At 44.9% G+C, this 20,448-nt stretch overlaps 1 protein-coding gene across 1 annotated transcript in view; it reads right to left on the bottom strand.

The window, feature by feature from the left end:
- The window catches only part of LOC146867899 (reticulocalbin-2-like), a 192,411-nt gene that overhangs the window by 86,981 nt on the left and 84,982 nt on the right, over positions 1 to 20,448 (bottom strand). The window contains exon 6 of the mRNA XM_085608611.1: positions 17,888 to 17,984. Within this exon, the coding sequence (XP_085464737.1) occupies positions 17,888 to 17,984 (97 nt within the window). The remainder of the gene's footprint in view (positions 1 to 17,887; positions 17,985 to 20,448) is intronic.

Below are 20,448 nucleotides of genomic sequence, written 5' to 3'. Positions count from 1 at the left end.
CCACAAACAAGCTAAGCTGTATCTTCTATACCCTTATTTCCCGATTTGTGGAAACAATAACGAGGAGAAGAACCTATATTTTGGGGTAAATACTTATTGATAGGATCCATCATAGCTAAACCAACATTTAAGATGTTTACCTCTGTGGCAAATTTAAATGAGACTGACAGACATTTTCCTTTATTTGATCTTTCCTAATGATTGATACTTGTTTATGACCTGCACTTAAGATTTATTCGGATGGAAATCTTCTTGAATTTCTTTTATCAATTTTGATACGTGCTACAGCCTACTAGAAAGGACTTCTTCGACTATTTTGTCTGGCACCCACTGGTAACTGACCAGGATACAACATGCATTTTAATGAGTTTTTAAGGCATAATCTCATGGGATTCTCCATTATGTGCACAATAGACAATTTCTACATGAATTTGAAATTCAAAGGCTCTAAAATATTTTTCTTATTTGTCTTTACAGTGGTCTGCTCAAACTATTTGTCACTGTATATTTTTTCTATCCTCAATTGTAAGATTTCTCAGTTGCCTCAGTCTTCTGTACTACCAGAATTGGTAAGAGTTGGTTTTGATGTATCCCAATTTTTTGCACGTCTGAGTTGCAAACACCCCATTGAATTCCGGGAGCACTACTTTCCCCTCATTCTTTTTTACTTGTTCTTTTCTCTTTTAACTTTTCTTACAATTGTTTTTATAAGAAACTTAGAAGCCTGAGTGTACTTACTATATATTTTTAGGTACGTTTTACTTGTGGCTTGTCTGATAGAGGCACTTGGGTCGCTGAACCGCATAGGCTCGATTCCATGAAGATTCATCAATAATCGAAGCCAATACATTCCCTCTCATGTTGAATATACTTATTGTTATATCCTATGACCTATTGTATTTCTACTTGAAAATAATGATTACTATCAAATATTAGATTTGATCCTATAAGAAAGATTTGTCATAAATTGTATAATTTGAACTAGGGCTATCAAGCAACATCATACAGCAATTCTATATTCAGGTCACCAAGATCTTGTTCTGACTATTGAATGCATGTTTTGTATTGGAGGGATGCCGGCTATGATTTTTGCTGTTTCTAATCACTAACCTTACAGACATTTAATTGCACTGTTTTTAGAGTTATTTAGTAAGAAAAAATAAAGGTTTATTTTTTCCTTCTTGTGTATGCTTGGCCTTTATATTAATATGGGGGCATTATTGCAGCGTGAAGGACACACTTTGGTGCTACCAGTCCTACCAGAGAGGGATTGTCGACCGGTGGTGCCTGTGCTGAGTGTCTCCCTCACTCGCCGCCGGACATCGCAGCCGCGAGGGGAGACTACATTTCCCTTGAACCCCTGCTCCTCATCCCACTTCCGCCTCCAGCGCGCCCGGAGGCGCTTGAAAAGCCGAAGCTTCCTCGGAGGAGCGGGGGGCATTATTGCAGCGTGAAGGACACACTTTGGTGCTACCAGTCCTGCCAGAGAGGGATTGTCGACCGGTGGTGCCTGTGCTGAGTGTCTCCCTCGCTCGCCGCCGGACATCGCAGCCGCAAGGAGAGACTACATTTCCCTTGAGCCCCTACTCCTCATCCCACTTCTGCCTCCAGCGTGCCCGGAGGCGCTTGAAAAGCCGAAGCTTCCTCGGGGGAGCGGGGGGCATTATTGCAGCGTGAAGGACACACTTTGGTGCTACCAGTCCTGCCAGAGAGGGATTGTCGTCCGGTGGTGCCTGTGCTGAGTGTCTCCCTCGCTCGCCGCCGGACATCGCAGCCGCGAGGGGAGACTACATTTCCCTTGAGCCCCTGCTCCTCATCCCACTTCCGCCTCCAGCGCGCCCGGAGGCGCTTGAAAAGCCGAAGCTTCCTCGGGGAAGCGGGGGGCATTATTGCAGCGTGAAGGACACACTTTGGTGCTACCAGTCCTGCCAGAGAGGGATTGTCGACCGGTGGTGCCTGTGCTGAGTGTCTCCCTCGCTCGCCGCCGGACATCGCAGCCGCGAGGGGAGACTACATTTCCCTTGAGCCCCTGCTCCTCATCCCACTTCCGCCTCCAGCGCGCCCAGAGGCGCATGAAAAGCCGAAGCTTCCTCAGCGTCGCGGGAAGCGCGCGCGGGCGGCGCCGGGCTAAGCCCGGGCAAAGGGCGGGCCCTCCGTGGCCCTCAGAGGACAGAAGAGACTGGACTGGGCCAGAAATCCTGTTCCCACGAAGCCGTTGGCTGAAAAACAGGCACACACAGTGAGATCTGACGCACTATATTGTGTATGGGAGTTTGTATTTGGTCGCTTTTGTTTTTAAATGTGTAATTTCACCAGTTGATGGTGTATCATAAATATAATTCTGTAAGCTTTGTTCTGGGCTGTTTTTTCTCATACTAATATGTCGAAACAGAAGGCCCTTTCCGGGCCACGTACTATGGATAATTATTTGGTGCAGGTGGTGAGCAAAATAAATACTGAAAGGCGGCAGTCATTAGGGATAAGCAGTTCTCCACCGTCGCTAACCCCTATTCAGGGCCCGCCAGTTTCTATATTATTAGATGAGAATAGCCGATTTAATACCACTAATGTAGATGATTTAACAGAGGTACTGCACGATCTTGAGCAGACCCGCCCCCATTTCAGTGGAGTTAGATGATTGCACTGATAAGGTAGTACAATGTTCTCCTACCCCAGTAGCGCGGGTAGTTAGAACATGTAGGAAAACTCAAAACAAAAAGGGGGGAACACGAACTACAAGGAAACGGGTAGCCTCACCATTAAAATATTCTGAAACAGACGTGGCTGCTAAGTCTAACGATGTTAGTTTAGATGGCGATATGACAAAGAACTTAGCGGATATTATTGATTTAAAGATCAGAGGTATTATACACCCACTTGTGTCAAAAATTGAAGAATTAACGGCAGAAGTCGTTAGATTGGGCGGACTTCTTAAAAAGGCCATGGAAGAACCAGGAAGAGTAACTACTGGCACAACTAATAGTAAATGTAATACTCAGGATGCTCTCTCTATTAAGGTTACAGGCAGTAAAGAGAATGTCATAGCTAACCCCATAACCACTGAAGTGCCAATTTGTAGTGACAGTCAGGATGCAACTGTTATCAAAAACAACGAGGGTTGGGAAGAAATAAATAGAGGGCACGTTACTAAACTTCCACCCGAGTGTGCACCATACGTGGTAGTGTTAACAAATGTACCACCGCTAGAAAGCAGGGGTTATCAAGAGACACATGACTCTTTAAAAAATAAAAGTTTATCCTGGTTGAATAGACAAAGTGGTTTCCCGTTAAATTTCTCTGACCAAGTCCTGACTACGAGGAGAGTTAATTGGATAGGAAGCTCCAGGAAAAGCTCAAAGGGGGATTGTGTAATTGTAAACTTTAAACATCCACAACATGTCGCCACTGTCCTCCTAAGAGCTGCATCTCTTCCAACCTCTGATGCCAATGTATGCGTTCGATCGTTAGGTTTCTTTTACAGTCATCTTAATATTAATCAACGCGAGAATAGCAGAATCATTACCCACCCGGTTACCCATAGACCTTATTTTGGTATCCCAACTCAAAATAGATTTCATGCCCTTAGCTCCCTGGACTCTAATGACTGACTTATACAAGAGAGAGAGATGTTTTCAGAGAGGGCTAAAGGGTTTGGTGCAGATGACCGTGTTGACAAAATTATACTTACGGCCACACCATCCACGCCCCTTTTGACTAAGGCAGAGATTGTCGGTGAGGGTCTTGTGGATTTATGCAATCTGGGGCAATCTACTGGGGGGGACATTGTTACTGAACATGTTACTGGCCCTGTAATTAGGAATGCTACCAGAATCGGTACATGTGCCAGATTTGTTTGCTGGAACGTGGCCGGTTTAAAATCCAAGGGCAGAGATCCAGGCTGGGAAACTTTTATTAATAAGTATGACATCCTATGTTTCCAAGAAACCTGGTGTAAAGGAGATGTTGATTATGAGGGATTTGTGTCATATAATCTACCAGCACGGGGAGAGGGTCCTGGCAGAGCCAAGGGAGGTTTACTTACACTTATATCGGTTCATCGCCGGATACTGGTGAAAAAGTATATACCGGTAGGTGATCTTGTTCAGATACTTTGGATCTTTGAAAGCAAAGGCCGTAATATCCTTCTGATCAATTATTACAATAATATCTTCGACAGCTCCAGGGGTAAAATAGTAACAGATCTGGCCAACACCATTGATATTCTGAGTTTGGAATCTAACGCTGTATTTGATATTATTTGGTGTGGGGACTTTAACACTACGTTGTGTGAATTGTTACCCTTAAAGGTATGTGGGATCACTAATAACACGGGATGGGACGTTCCGCACTTTGGCCATGATACTTATGGGGAAACTTTGAACAAATTAATGGGATGTCATGACCTGGAAATACTGGATTGCTGTAAGGATGGACATGGCTTGCCTATCCCTACTTTTAAAAACTGGCGTTCTAATTCGGTGATTGACCATATGATAGTATTGAATATGCTACTTACCAGTATGCATCTACTCTTGGCATGTAGGGCTGCTGACATTCATATCTGTGCATAGATCGCCGCCTAGTGTTGGGTCCGGATGTTTGCACGTTGTTGTCCTGGAAGAGTCTTCGAAGTATCCTTGGATAGGTGACTCCTCCCCTGGACTACAGTGCGCATGGGCATCCTCTCCATCCTCAGATTGTTTTTCGCCATTGTGGCAGTGATGGAGTAGATACAGAAAGTGATGACCATGCTTGCAGTAATTCTGAGAGCTGCAGCTGCGACAGGCGCCGGGGAGGAGGGAGGGCGATATGAATGTCAGCAGCCCTACATGCCAAGAACAGATGCATACTGGTAAGTAGCATATTCAGTTCGAGGCATGTGGGCTGCTGAATTCATATCTGTGCATAGAATACATAGCAGTGCCCTCTATTAGCGGCGGCTACCCGTGCCAGCTGCAGCGGTCTGAAAAAGTGTCTTGAGAACAGCCTGTCCTACAGCTGCCTGCTGTTTTGACTGCACATCTACACAATAGTGTTTTGTAAATGTGTGTGTAGTGGACCATGTGGCTGCTCTGCATATATCATGCAGGGGAATATTTCCTAGGAAGGCCATGGAAGCCCCCAACTTACGTGTTGAGTGGGCTCGTGGTGGAATAGTTAATGTGCGTTTTGCCTTTTGATAACAGATTTGAATACACTTAACTATCCATCTGGCTATCCCTGCCTTGGAGATGGCGTTACCTTTGTGGTGTGGGGCAAAGGCAACGAACAGTTGTTTTGTCTTCCTGAAGGGTTTAGTCCTGTCGATCTAGTACATGAGGGCCCTCCGTACATCTAGTGTATGTAGTGCCCTTTCTGCAACAGTTTGTGGGTTTTGGAAGAAAACGGGCAGTTCAATAGTCTGATTCATGTGGAACTGCGATATTACCTTGGGCATGAATTTGGGGTTGGTACGTAGTACGACCCTGTTGGCGTGAACCTGAATAAATGGCTCTTGAACGGTTAGTGCCTGGAGTTCACTAACTCTTCTTAGGGAAGTGATCGCTACTAGGAAGGCCACTTTCCAGGTAAGGAATTGAATCTCGCATGAGTGTAGCGGTTCAAAGGGTGGACCCATCAGGCGTGTGAGGACCAAGTTGAGGTTCCACATTGGAGCCGGTGGGTGACTAGGTGGAATGACTCGTTTGAGCCCTTCCAAGAATGCTTTGATGGCAGGCACTCGGAATAGAGAGAGGTGCTGCCTGGTTTGCAGATAGGCTGATATTGCGGTCAAATGGACACGTATAGAGGTGTACGCCAGATTGCATCGGTATAGGTGTAAGAGGTAACAGATGATGTTGGGGATGGATGCGTCCAGCGGGTTGATGTCATTATTACCGCAATAAATGACGAACCTTTTCCATTTGGCTGCATAGCAAGCCCTGGTAGTGGGTCTCCTGGCCTCCTTGATGATGTCCATACAGTCAGGTGGCAGGTTGAGATAGCCAAACTCTAGGACTTCAGGAGCCAGATCGCCAGATTCAGCTGTTGTGGATCTGGGTGCTGAACTTCTCCATGGTTCTGCGTCAAATGCGCGGGTTTGATCCGCAGCCTTTGGTGCGGCACCACGGAAAGTTCGAGGAAGGTGGTGTACCACGGCTGGCGTGCCCACGTGGGAGCAACTAGGACGAGTGTCAGGGAGTGTTGTCGTAGTTTGCGAGCCACCAGCGGTATCAACGGCGCTGGGGGAAAAGCGTACGCAAATCTGCCGGACCAGTTCATCCATATCGCATTGCCCTGCGACTGCGGATGTGGGAATCTGGCGGCGAAGCTTTGGCATTTTGCGTTTTCGCTTGTCGCGAATAGGTCTATCTCTGGATGACCCCACTGCTGGAAGTACGGTTGGAGTACTGATGGGTGTAACTCCCACTCGTGCATCTGGTGGCTGTGTCTGCTGAGCAGATCCGCCATCTGGTTGTCCTTGCCAGGGAGGTGTTCCGCCATGAGGAACATGTTCCTTTGAATGGCCCACTTCCACATGCTCTGAGCCAGATGAGACAACTGTGGAGAGTGTGTTCCTCCCTGCTTCTGTATGTAGTACATGGCAGTCATGTTGTCCGTCCGGATCAACACGACTTTGTTGCACAGATGTACTTTGAATGCCTTCATGGCCAGGAAGATTGCCATCAGTTCCAGAAGGTTGATATGCATCTTCTTCTGTTGTGTTGTCCATAGTCCCTGCACTGTGTAGTGGAGTACATGAGCTCCCCATCCCTGGAGAGACGCGTCCGCTGTCAGTACTATTTGTGGAACAGGCTCTTGGAACGGTCGGCCCTTGCAAAGGTTTTGTGGATTCCACCAATGCAGAGAGTTGTATGCCCGACCGCTCACCAACACTAGGGTCCTTCAACTGTCCTTGAGCCTGATTCCACTGACGTGCTAGGCACTCCTGAAGTGGGCGCATATGTAACCTCGCGTGCGGGACTATGAAGATGCAGGAGGCCATCATGCCTATCAACTGCATAAACACTCGCGCTGGAAGCGAGTGATTGGGTCTTAACTTGGAGATCAGCAGTTGTATGCTGTTGATCCTCACTAAATTTGGCTGAGCTGTGGCCGCCAGAGTGTCTATAGTCGCACCTAGGTACTGTTGTACGTGTGCGGGCTGGAGATGGGACTTTGGGTAATTTAGTGAGAATCCCAGACTGTGAAGAAGGTGAATGGTGCGGGACATGTGGCTCGCACATTGCTGGGCTGACTTCGCTTGAACGAGCCAGTCGTCTAGGTAGGGGTAGACGTGTATATGCTGCCTCCGTAAATGTGCTGCCACCGTAGCCAGGCACTTTGTGAAAACCCTGGGCGCTGTTGTCACGCCGAAGGGAAGGACTTTGAACTGATAGTGCTGCCCCTGAACAGTAAACCTGAGGTATTTTTTGTGTGAGGGGTGGATGGGTATGTGAAAGTACGCATCCTTGAGGTCCAGTGAGGCTAGGAAGTCTCCCTGCTTGAGAAGCGGAAGGACTTGCTGTAGAGTGAGCATGTGAAAGTGCTCTGAAAGCATGTACTGGTTCAGGGGTCTCAGGTCTAATATAGGCCTGAGCGACCCGTCCTTTTTTGGAATTAAGAAGTAGAGGGAGTAAACCCCCGTACCCTGCTCGTGGATGGGTACAACCTCTATAGCGCCTTTTAGAAGCATACTTTGCACCTCTTGCTGTAAGAGCGTTAAGTGCTCTGAGGACATAGGACGGTTTCTTGGTGGTATTGTGGGTGGAGTGGAGGTTAACTCCAGACAATAACCGTATTTTATAATATCTTTGACCCACCTGTCTGTGGTGATGGAGTTCCACGTGGACAGGAACCTTTGTAGCCTTCCCCCGACAGGTGTTGTGTGGTCGGGAGGAAGGGAGAGGGCGTCACTGCTTGTTCTTGGGGGAGGACCTGGTGTTGCCGTAGCCACGTCCTCTGCCCTTCGTACTGGAGCCACGATATCCACCTCGGGTGTTTTTATCGTAGGTGGTCTGTGTATTGCCTTTGTTATACGTTTGTTGTGACCCCTGTCCTCTACCTGCCCCCTTGTTTCCGGGGCGACGAAAGGAGCCGCTCCGAAAGGACTGAGTTTGGAGGGCGCCCATGGACTTTGCAGTGTCCGTGTCCTTTTTTATCTTTTCAAGGGTGGTGTCAACCTCTGGGCCGAATAAATAGTCGGGGTTGACGGGCTGGTTTAGTATGTTGTTTTGTACCTCAGGCTTGAATCCTGAGATTCGTAGCCAGGCATGTCGTCGCAGCATGCCGCTTGTGTTTATGGCCCTGGCAGCCGTGTCTGCAGCATCTAGTGCACATTTGATGGAAGCATTTGTGAGTAGCTGTCCCTCTCTGATAAGAATTTCTGCACCTTCTTTGAACTGGTCAGGGAGATGTTGGAGTAGTTGCTCCAATGTATCATAGTGCGCTCTATCGTAGCGAGCGAGGAGCGCTTGAGTGTTGGCTATGCGCCATATGTTGGCAGCCTGGGCGGCAACTCGCTTGCCGGAGGTCTCTAGCACCTTGGACTCTTTGTCCGGGGGAGGAGCGTCACCTGTCGTTTGCGAGTGTGCCCTCTTGCGAGCATTCGCTACGACGATGGAGTTGAGTGGTAATTGGCCTTTGATGTAAGTAGGATCCCCAGGTGCTGATCTGTATTTTTTATCAATCCTGGGGTTTATCACTCGTGCCCTGGTGGGTTCCTTGAAAATGTCCTTGGCTGGTTTGAGGACCCCCTTCAACATTGGCAGAGTCTTTACATGTCTTTCTGAGGATGCAAAGGTGTCCATTAGAAAGTCATCTTCGATGGTATCTTTGTGAAGCTGTACCCCATGGTTATTTGCAGCACGTTCAATAAGAGCGTTGAACGCCGCAGTATCCTCCGTGGGAGATGTTTTTGCCCCATAGAGTTGTGGGTCCTGTGCATCGAGAGGTGCACTGGGGTCTGCAGGGTCGCCCCAAGTTTGATCAGGGTCCTGCTGGTCATCAGGGTCTGTGTCTACATGGTAGGGTGCTTGGTCATCCATGTAGTCCTCCAATGCATCCGTGTCGGAGCGTGTGGGGGAGAACCGGTGTGGATCCTGGTAGGAGGAATGGAAAGGTTCATAAAGGAGAGGTTCTGATTCTACAGGCAGCTTCCTTTTTAGTGGGATCCTGAAAGGGTCCAATGGCGGTTCCGAAGTTATTCTTCGGTCGTGGAGAACCATCCTGCCAGTGTCGGCGTCGATGACACGTGCCGGAGACGTCTCGTCCGGTGGAACCGGAGTCTGGGTAACCCGTGTTCTGAGTTGGAACAGCTTCGGGATTGTTGACGGAGGCAAGCCGAAGGTAATGTTGGCTGGCACCGTAGAGGTTGCTGGAGCTCCGATCGGGCCGGAACCCGACGGGTCTGTGAGGGCCGCCGTGGTTTTGTTGCTTTGCGTCGCACCAGGCCGCACTCGGGGCGTCTTTGAGGCTTTGGCACCGGGCAGGTTCGTAGAGCCTGGCGTTGATTTTTTCGGTGCCGGCGGGTCCTCGAGTCGAGGTGTGGAGATCACCGTCGACGTCCTCGATACCTGAGGCTTCGGCATCGTCGAGGGAGCGACGCGAGACGAAGCAGGCGGTATGGCCCTCGGTGTCGTTGGCGTCGGGAGCCGAGTAGGCTTCTCGGTGCCGATGGCCTTTTTCCGCTTGTCGACTCCGATGTCGCCCGATTCCAGTTCGGCACCGAAGTCCCTCTTGTTGCGGTCGGTGCCGACGCGTTGCGCTGGCGTCGAAGGCGTGGAAGGCCTCGATCCGACCAGCGCCACTTTCAGTTTCGGTTTCGTATGAACCGGATCAGCTTTCGGTTTCGGTTTTGCGGTAGGGAAACCAGCTGGCTTATGCAGCAATGGCTGCCGCTGAACGTCCGAGGCCGGGCCCGAGGGCGGGGCCGAGGAACTACGGGATGGGTCTCGGGTAAGGCCCGAAGGCGATCCCTCGACCGGAGCCAAAGGCTGTGGCGCTGGTGTTTCTTCGGTTTGAACAGGTAGGCCTTGTTCATCATTGGAGCTACTCTCTTCGGCCCCTAAGGCCTCCTCGTCGTCTCCTACCTCGGTGTCGTCTTCACCTCTGTGGAAGAGTGACTCGTCGACCTCGTCCGATCCGGGGTCGTGTTCGGAAACGGGACTGGAGGGTATGACTTCTAATTCTTCGACGTCGGTCTCGTCGAAGATGTCTGTTGGGGCCGGTGCCGCGTGCTGCGCCTCGAGTCTCGCCGCTCTTCGGTTCCGTAGAGTCTTCTTGGAACGGAACCGGGCACAGGCCATGCATGTCGATTCGTCGTGGTCCGGCGAAAGGCATTTGTTGCACACCGGATGGACGTCGATGTGTGGGTACTTCGCATTGCATACTGGACACCTTTTGAATGGCGTCCTGGATTCCATCGTCGAAGTAGTCGATGGACAGGTAATGCGAAAGAAGTCGGTGCTGAAAGTTAGTAAACTAACAAAATCTATCGAAACCCGATCGATAACAGTACCGACGCGAACTAAAGGCCTTTTGGCCTCGACCAAATATTTTCCTAACTTGAGCTAAGATAGCACATCCGAACCCAATGGCGGAAAAAAACAATCTGAGGATGGAGAGGATGCCCATGCGCACTGTAGTCCAGGGGAGGAGTCACCTATCCAAGGATACTTCGAAGACTCTTCCAGGACAACAACGTGCAAACATCCGGACCCAACACTAGGCGGCGATCTATGCACAGATATGAATTCAGCAGCCCACATGCCTCGAACCTTCTAGTATTGTCGATTGTTTTGCCCCATTGGAAATTGAAATATCGGCTACAAGTGACCACAATTGTATAATTGTGACCACGACTTTGTGGGAGGATGGTGAAGTAGAGGTGGGGACAACAACAATTGATAATATAGAAGCTCACCGGTTTAACGGGGTAAGACTTAGGTGGGTAGGGGAGAAAGCCTCAGAATTGACCACATCTATAATAAAGGGGAATTTGGTAGACATTGTTTTTATTTTAGAAAACAGATTCGACCATGAGCGGGTCTTATCTTCTTTTAAAGGGATCAACACTGCCATTGATGCTAAGTTCACCAGACGTAATAAGGGTTGTTTAAGAAAGGGACCTGGCTGGTTTGACCACACCTGTTTGGCAGCTTTGACTAGCCTCAAGCAGGCTTTAGCAATGAAGCCTAGGGATAAAAACTTAGTAATAAATTTAAGGATAGAATATAAAAACGCTATTAAATTTAGGAAGGGGGTTCTACAGCAGCAAGCTTGGGATTCACTCAACCAAGCCGCAGAACTATCTAACTGCACACTATTTTGGACAACGGTTAACTCACCATTTTTAAAAGAGGCCAATGTACCCGAGTTAACAGCAAATGTTTCAAGTGAAGGATGGATTACCCACTTTTCGACAATTTTTGACTCTGGTAAAATTATTGATGCTGGTTCATCTAGTTGGCCTATTTTGCCACTTGATATCACTGTGGAAGAAGTCGAAAGCGGGATTTGGGTGAGTAAGGGCGGGAAGGCTCAAGGACCGGATGGGGTCCCGATCGATGTCTATAAAGCCGCACCTAAAGTCTGGGGGCCCCTCCTGGCCGCTGTTTTTAATGCTGCCGTTTGTACTGAGCCCCCTGTAACCTGGGGGGAGTCTATTATTGTTCCAATTTACAAAAAAGGAAGCAGGTCTGATGTAAAGAATTACCGCCCTGTCTCCTTATTGGACTATTCGATAAAGGTTATGAGTAGAGTTATGCTTGTAAGGCTGGAAGAATGGGCGGAACAGGATGGTATTTTGGCAGACAGCCAGTATGGTTTTAGGAAAGGCAGGGGTACGCTCGATCAATGCGTCAATTTAGAACTGTTGATCGGGAAGTACAGTGATGCAAAACCGGGCCTTATGTACATGTGTTTCGCTGACCTAAGTAGTGCTTTCGACATGGTTGACCACTCAATTTTGTGGCCAACCTTGTTGAAACTGGGAGCACCGGAGGGTATAATATTTTTTCTTGCCAGGATGTATGAGAAATTAAAAGCCTGTGTACGTTTTGACAGGAAGGGAGAATGTACCCCAAACTTTAGTGTCAAACGTGGTATAAGGCAGGGTTGTGTTTTAGCTCCTCTTTTATTTATTTTATTTATTAATGGAATTGATACTATTCTAAAGGAAGTTAACGCAGATGCTCCTATAATCAATGGTGTTTCAGTGCCGGTGTTATTATACGCCGATGACGCTGTTCTGTTATCCAGAACTTCTGTAGGATTGCAGCTGTTGATGGACAGTTTTGCATCCTTTATTAAGGATAGGAAACTAGTTATTAATAAAGGAAAAACGCACACCATGATCTGTGGTTCAAAGAATTTAAAACAGACTATGAAAGGGTATTTTATTGATAATGTTAAGGTATAACAAGTCGATAAATTCTGTTATTTAGGTATTACTTTTTCTAGCGATAAGAAGTGGATTTATGAATTTAATAACATACGCAACAAAATGGCTAGAAATGGCCACGGCATCTTCAGATTTGCCTCTAAAATTGGGGACCGTAGGACTGGGGACATGCTTAAAATTTACCAGGCCAGATGTGTAACAATTGCACTATATGGGGCAGGAATTTGGGGCTATTGTTGCGCCCATAATTTGCAGCTGGAAGAAAATCTTTTTCTTAAAAAACTTCTATGCTTGCCCGCATCGGCCTCCAATGTTTTGAGTCATCAAGAATTATCTGTCAACTACTTACTCGACTTTTTATCCCTCAGGCCTTTGATGACCTGGCGGTCTATTTGGCTGAAGGAGGAGAAGTCTTTTACTAGGTCTATTATCCAGGATTGTTTGCGATTAGACAAATTTGTAGCAATACCCTGGATCAAATACATTATTGTGTGTTTTTCAGATATTTTTAACCTGAACATTGTAAATGACCCCAAAGCAGTTCTACTGATCCCCAAAGTTGAGCTAAAAAGGGTTTTTCTGGCCTTTGCAGAGAGAAAGAGGGCTGTTGTCGCCGGAACTCTGTCCACTGTTATGTTTTATAACAGATACCTATCTACGGATGGATTTTCTGTCTATTTAACCTTGGTCACAAGACCGTCGCATAAATTTGTGTTAACAAGACTCAGATTTGGAATGGTGCACAATTTGGTGGCACATCCGACAATGAAAAAACATCCATTTGGGCCTTGTAGATGTGACGGGACTTCCACGCAACGCACATTGCACTTTATGTTGTTTTGTAAACTGTATTCTAATTTTCGTATTGCCCTCCTTAAACCAATGTTTGTTAAATATGGAATACGTACAGTTGAGCATGCAATGAAATTGATATTTAACTTGCAATCTGCGGATATTTGTTTTTATACCGCAACTTTTTTAAACAAATGTATCAATTCCAGGAAAAGTATGTGTTTTTAACCAAGTGTGTAAATGTTCCTATTTTTAATCAGTTTTAATTAACATATTGTGATTTTTAATGTATTGTTATGTCTACTATAACTTGCCCTTGTTTTTCTTTTTCATTACGTCTGTATACTGTGCTTTTATGGTCATTAATTTGCACCGAATAAAGCTTAATTGAATTGAATTGAATATTAATATGTCAGCAATTGTGAAGTAAACTGTTAGTTGCCTGGGGATTTGTTCGTACAATTGTTATTTCCCTGCCCTTGAAACTGTTGGCAGAAGGAGGGGGGCCTGATATATACATTGGTCACTGGTTTATTGCAATATGCAATAGCCCGGTAGCAGCTGTCACTTTCAAAATCTTCATATACCACTGCTGGGATTGAAATTTATTATGTAACTTACTCTGGTGGTAAATGGAGAGGGGACAAGCAGTGTCACATTGATCATATTTTGGGGGAATTTTTGAGCAATCTGAACAAAGTAACATCTGCTATAAGCATGCAAAAGGAATTAAAGGAACCATACTGAGGGTAACTTGTTTTTATTATTTGTGTAAATAATATACCTCTGTGGTTATTCACAGGAAATCCTAGCCCCCCACCATATGTAACTTTCATTCCTTCATTACTACTCCAATCTATCTCCAAAGCATTTTTATGAAGATAAATATCCAAATGAAGAGTGCTACTATTACGAATGCTTCCCTTGGGTTATTTATTGTTTTGTGTTGAAAAAACAATTAACATTACATGTGAGTTAAATGAGCTAACTGAGCAGGTTTATTCTTCTTTCATTCCCCCATAAAAAAGCAAAAAGTGAAAAAACACAAGGAACGTTTGAAGCCTCAAAGACAAATTATACACTATCGCTTTGAGACAGGATGCCTGCTAAATGGTGTCACAAGATACTGCAAAGGCAGTTTGCCCTTTGTTTCTTTTGACCGCTATGTTACAGAAAAAAAATATCATACTTTACCCTTAAAGAATATTGCATAATGTTCATGAGAAGACAGATCTCTCACTATTCCTTCCGGCCAGCACGGTGGGATCAAAGAAACCTACATTCCATCAAAGATGAAGTCTCAGGACATTTCCTGCAACCATTTTAGGCACTAAGTGAACCTTTATTGAGGACTGTATACAAACCTCGCCAGACCCATGAGGGAAGGAATTGCAATTTCTTATTTACATGTTTAAAATATATTTTCCCATGTATACGCTACATGCAGAAGCCATTCCACTTGAAAGCAAAACGGCTGGGACAATCTTTGGTTACTTTCAGAGTGCTAATATACAGATTTAAATTTCTATGCGAAGATACTGGAAAACCAAGCAATCATGCTCCATTATGGCTTGCGTTGGTGCAGGATACTACCCTTTATTGCAGAAAGGCAACCTGGTCTGCACTGTAATCTCATAAAGCATCTCTGACAAGAAACAAGATCCCACTCGCCCACCATGCAAATGCAACACCAGAGTGATGAGAATTATTATTTCCTTCATTATTTCCTTCATAACTGTGTACAATAGAGAAACTTGGGGAAGACTTAGAGTAAAAAGCCTGTTCCATTGTTAAAAAAGACATTCACTTTGGAAAGGGGTTATGCTACCTGGATATGAAGTCCTAGTGGAATGTGTTTTATGCGATGATGGAGAGGTCGATGGGTGTGGTCCAACACTGACCAAAGATATGTGCAAGAACTTAATCAATGATGGCTCCTCTATGTTCCTTTTCCAGATATATATTTAAGGTATCTGCTTTCACATTTTCCTCAAATCAGAATATGGACAGCTGTGATTGGCAGGTCTAGATCAGATGTCAAGATTATTTGTGCTTTCGTCAAGAGTGTCTGGACTTTGACCCCCATCCCCCCACCCCTGTTTGCTCGGTATACTGCGATATAAGGCCAGCCTTGAGTTCTAGAATACTCCAGCAGGATAAAGACTGATTTTGCATTACCCAGGCCCCCTTCTGTAATGAGCAACATAAGCAAAAAAAATATGGTAGGCAATCTCCTCAAAATAATTACTAGTGGTTTCAACGAATTCAAGCATTTCCATCCAATACTTTTTCCCCCAATCCAAAACACTAGATGGAACGGATCACGCAAAGAAAGTAGAATATGGGATTCAGAGTTTGCACAACATAATTTGTGTGAAGTGTATGAACCCTATGTGGTCTAGATGGTTGAGAAACCCTTTTGGTATACTTAGATTATCATTCCTACATGGTTTTCAGTCAGTAGTTCTAGAGCATGACTTCCGGTTAGAACTAGGCCATAGATGATAAGCTTTATTCTCCGATTGGAACTAGTAGCCATTATCCCTCTGCCAAGAGAAAGTACAGATGCTGGTTCTAGAAGCTCCTAGATATGCTCTTTGTCTGCTGAATGTAATGACAAATCTTTTGAAACCCTTGACGACAAGTTTTTTCTACCTATATTTTGAATGTTCAGTTTTTTGCAATAAGTGATTTGAAATCAAAGCCCTCAATGTCAAGAAAGGTTTAAATGACTAATTATGTTTTTTCAACATGAGCTATCGCAAGGTGTGCCTAAGTCTCTGAGTTCTGCCCAGCTTGAGCTTGTTGACCCGGCTGGCAACATAAGGAAGTATTATAAAAGATGCACAGCTCCTCCAACAAAATTATGTTGGGTATTAGATGTCCTTGGGAACTTCTTCACTGTTGTATGGTTAGAATATGATTGAATATTGTGTAGCTCTAGACAAAAAACTATAACAGCACCAGCCTAACAGTTATTTAAATAAGATGAAGAGTGGTTCTCAAGGAACCTTTCCGCCGGATATGCCTTTATGTGCTGTCTTGTTTTTCCTATTATTATGTAAAACATATTACATTGGAAAGCAGTCATCAGAATCCATTAATACATTCATAATCTATCTGAAAATACGTTTAGTGCACGGTGTGATGTTGACAGTGCAGAACATAAAACAAACACAATAAAGTGAGTCCTATTACAGAGCAAGGGAGTGCTCAGGGTAAGTTGGTTTTGACAGAGCGATTTATAGGCTTTTGTTCTTAGGGAGTCCCGAAGGATAGGAATCCCCGATCCAGCCTGACATAATTCCACTAGTACAGAAAGTGCAATTCTTGCGCTCTTTGAACTTCATGAATTTGTACTTTCTTATTGAGATTCAAATGAAACACAAAAAATATTTCTGGCCTGTGGGCCCTTTCAGGATCCCCTTGGGGTTGAATAATTGCTTTCTGGTAGCAGATTGTTCTTTCCATAATCATTTTTTCTATTACAGTCTGAAACAGTAGAATACTTGGACTCACCCTCTCCTTCCTCTAGTGAGCAGCAAAGTTAAAGTTCCCTTCTGTTCAGGAGAGTGCTAATCTGTGAATATTGAACTAGGGGTGAAAGTTGTGATGGCTTGCAAACAGATATCAGAGAATAGTTAAGCTTGTACCAGAAAGTGCCGATACAATATGTGAGGGTTGACTCCAAACAGTAATGTTTATTATACCAACTGCCAAAAGACGGAAGGGCCTATTCTGATTAAAACCTGTGACCGAATGGTAGCACAAGGCTTTTGCAGCAGCCACATTAAACTGTTGTTCTATTTCTTTGACTGGTTTCTCAAATCAAACGAAAGCATAAGCACAAAACATAGATTAATCATACTGGCCGTTTTCAACATTTTCGAATACAGTCCTCATTTATTTAGTGTGAACTTAAACTCCTCCAATTTCGAAAGGAAATACTAAATATTCCGCCACCATAGGGGTGTTATTGTGGAAGAAAGTCAGCTGAAGCATGCCATTTCATATTTAGGGTTTCCTCCAGCTACTGGAGCATTGCCAGTTCCTTCCAAACCCTAAATGAGACCCTTAGGCATGGAATCTCTGAATCCTTCTCTCAGTAAATATGAAAGGCTTAATTTGTTAAACCATTTAAAGCAGTTCAACAGTTCCCAAATACTAAAACACAAATTCAGAAGTTTTAAGAATATTCTGACCTTAAGTCACACCTAAGAAGATAACAAATAGAGTGGTTTAGCAATAATCCACGGTCTGAAGGTTAGGGTTGGGGTAGGAGAGGAAGGGTGTTCCCGGCTAAGGGCAGGGGTTAGCCATTTCAAATGGTTTTTCACAAGTAATTTGCCTAGTAAGTTAGCACTGTAAACTACTGGGGTTGATTACGATTGGTGTGTAAAAGGTAAAACTCATCATCTGTTAATAAAAGACTTTTCATGTGAAGACAAAAAGTAAAGTACATTTGCAATTGAACTCCTAGATTATCCCTCAGAATCCACTGCAGGCTCGGGTGTGGCATAAGCATTGACATAAATCATTTTACTGGCTGTCCTTGCACTGTCTCAGGATTTTTATGTATTCCACCAAAAAAACAGAAGAAATGATTATGATGTAATTTTGCTGTTGTGAATCAACCCAAAATGTTCTGTATGATGCAAGTATAATTCATTTCACACAGCAATGGTATGTTGAATTTCGAACTTTTTTTCTTACCTGGGTCTCTTCTGTAATCACCAAGGAATTCTTCTAAACTTACAAATCCGTCACCGTCTTTATCATGTTCTTCTAATGCTCCATCAATGACAAAATCCTGAAAGATGATTCATAAACATTGAATGTTATATGTATTCCTAATAAAACTTTCATTAGGAGACAAACTGAAAATGTTTAAAATACAAAACAAATTAATAAAAACGTTACACCTATCGCATTACTTAATCAATTAACCTTTCGAAGTTTGGTGAAAGGACGGAGAAGAGAAAAAACCCACTCTCAAGCAAACTTCCTCCGGAAATACACCAAGTACTGAAATGCCCCACAGGTCAATCTTGCCTTATTTTTTCCAATATTCAAAAAATGCTTAAAAAATATATTTTTTCTATAGATATGTAGGCCAATGGCCCACTGTTTCTTTGTAAATCTGATCAAATTTATGTTTTAACTGAGTCTCTAATGTAATTACTGTATTTTAGCCAAGCTAATCAGCGGGCACTGTATACTATAGTCGGTATACCATTTAACAATACTGTATCAACCACTATCTTCTTATCAAGCACTCTGTCATTCTAACTGTAGGGTTTAGTTTGCACTATAGAAAAACCAAGAAAATAAATAGAAAATAAATAAGATCATCACATTTAAAGGTGATTGTTAAAATCATATTTCTTTGCATGCCCAACAGATCTGCTTTCACAGCCAGCTCTTATATGACATGTAAAGATTTTGAGTTGACTGTGTCACGTACATTGATGATGTCTTTCACTTACATACCCGACTGTCTTTTCACTCATGACCACCACTTCTGTCAATAAGAAGCTATGTTAGTAACAGAAGCAAAGGTCACTTAAACATGATATAGAAATGATTGATGTCTTGTTACAGTCCTATATAAAGTGGCTCAATGGTTAGAGCGGCAGACCCTGATGCAGAAGTCTGGCCCGGGACCAGGGTTCAATTCCCGCTTCGGCGGGTTTTGGCCTTAATTTCCTCGGACCTGATATTTCTCGCCTCGGTGCCTATTCTAATCATGGGTCCCACTCTGCAACTCTGGGCAATAGCTTGCTTAATCTCCACAACGGCCCCAACAGCGCAGGGGATGCCTGGCTGCACATTGGGGGTGCCCAGGAGTGGACACTTCACAGGGAAAGCCAGGATGGGTTCCTCTGCGGTATAAGTACAGCGCCGGGACACCTCCGTTGGTAGGTAGCTGCGCGCTTTACAAATGCCAGATTATTATTATAGTACGCACTTGGCTATTAGTCAGGTCCCACAGCAGCAACAGAGTTTAAGTAGCTTCCAACTTTTGTTTCGAGGAATCAATCACAGATGAGGGTTTAATTCACCTTGTGAGTCATTGCTTTCTGAACTTCACAAAGTGCTTGAAAACTGCAGCTCAGTATGAAATCAGGCATAAAGTATCCTATTAAAAGGATGCTTCAATAAAATTCCAGGAGTGCACATGGGCTGTTGGTTGCTGATGAACAAGTTACTTACCTTCGGTAACGCTTTTTCTGGTGGATACAGTATCTGCCTGTGGATTCCTCACCTTGTGAATATCCCCTGCGCCAGCATTCCACGGAACTTTTTTTCCCCAGCATTCCACGTCGACGTGGGCGACGTCACAATACATCGGCTCCGCACGCGACTCCATACGACGTCATCGGAGCCATAAGAAGCCCACGTCGGCGTGGTGACGTCAGTTCCACCCATTTTTTCCGTGCCTTCGAGGCGAACAGGTGAACCAACGACAAACCCAAGTATACACAGTATATAGAAAACCAATACAAAAACATAGCATACAAAACAAGGGAATGCTAATCAAACAAGCATTTCCTACAAATGTACAAAAGAAAATATAAGCATTTCAAACAAGACCTATTTCACGGTATACAAAAAGGTGGACAACGGGGAGGCGGGTGGGTTGGTGAGGAATCCACAGGCAGATACTGTATCCACCAGAAAAAGCGTTACCGAAGGTAAGTAACTTGTTCTTCTGATGGATACATCTGCCAGTGGATTCCTCACCTTGTGAATAGATTCCCACAGCAGTCCCCACTCCCGGAGGAGGGTGTCCACCTTTCTATACCAGAAAGTCTTGCAAGACAGAGCGCGCGAAGTGGCCCTCCCTCCTCATCTCAGAGTCCAAGCAATAATGCTTTGCGAAAGTATGGAGGGAGGCCCAAGTCGCGGCTTTACAAATATCTGCCACAGGAACACCCCGGGCCAGAGCAGATGATGAAGACTTAGCTCTAGTAGAGTGAGCACGAATACCCTCAGGAGGAGTCTTACCAGCCAGGGCGTAGCAGATCTTGATGGTCAGTATAATCCATCTTGACAGCGTGCGCTTGTGCACCGCTCTACCTTTAGAACGACCTACGTAGCCAATAAAAAGCTGGTCATCCATACGAAAGTCCTTGGTCCTATCCAAATAAAAACTCATAGCCCTCTTCGGGTCAAGGCGATGGAGTCTTTCTTCTTCCTTGGAAGGATGAGGGGGTGGATAAAAAACAGGGAGGGTAATAGACTGCCCCAAATGGAAAGGAGTAACAACTTTT

Source organism: Triturus cristatus, chromosome 1_2 (genome assembly GCF_964204655.1).
Source record: "Triturus cristatus chromosome 1_2, aTriCri1.1, whole genome shotgun sequence".
Classification (NCBI taxonomy): Eukaryota; Metazoa; Chordata; class Amphibia; order Caudata; family Salamandridae; genus Triturus; species Triturus cristatus.
This window is presented reverse-complemented; position numbering and strand designations above follow the sequence as displayed.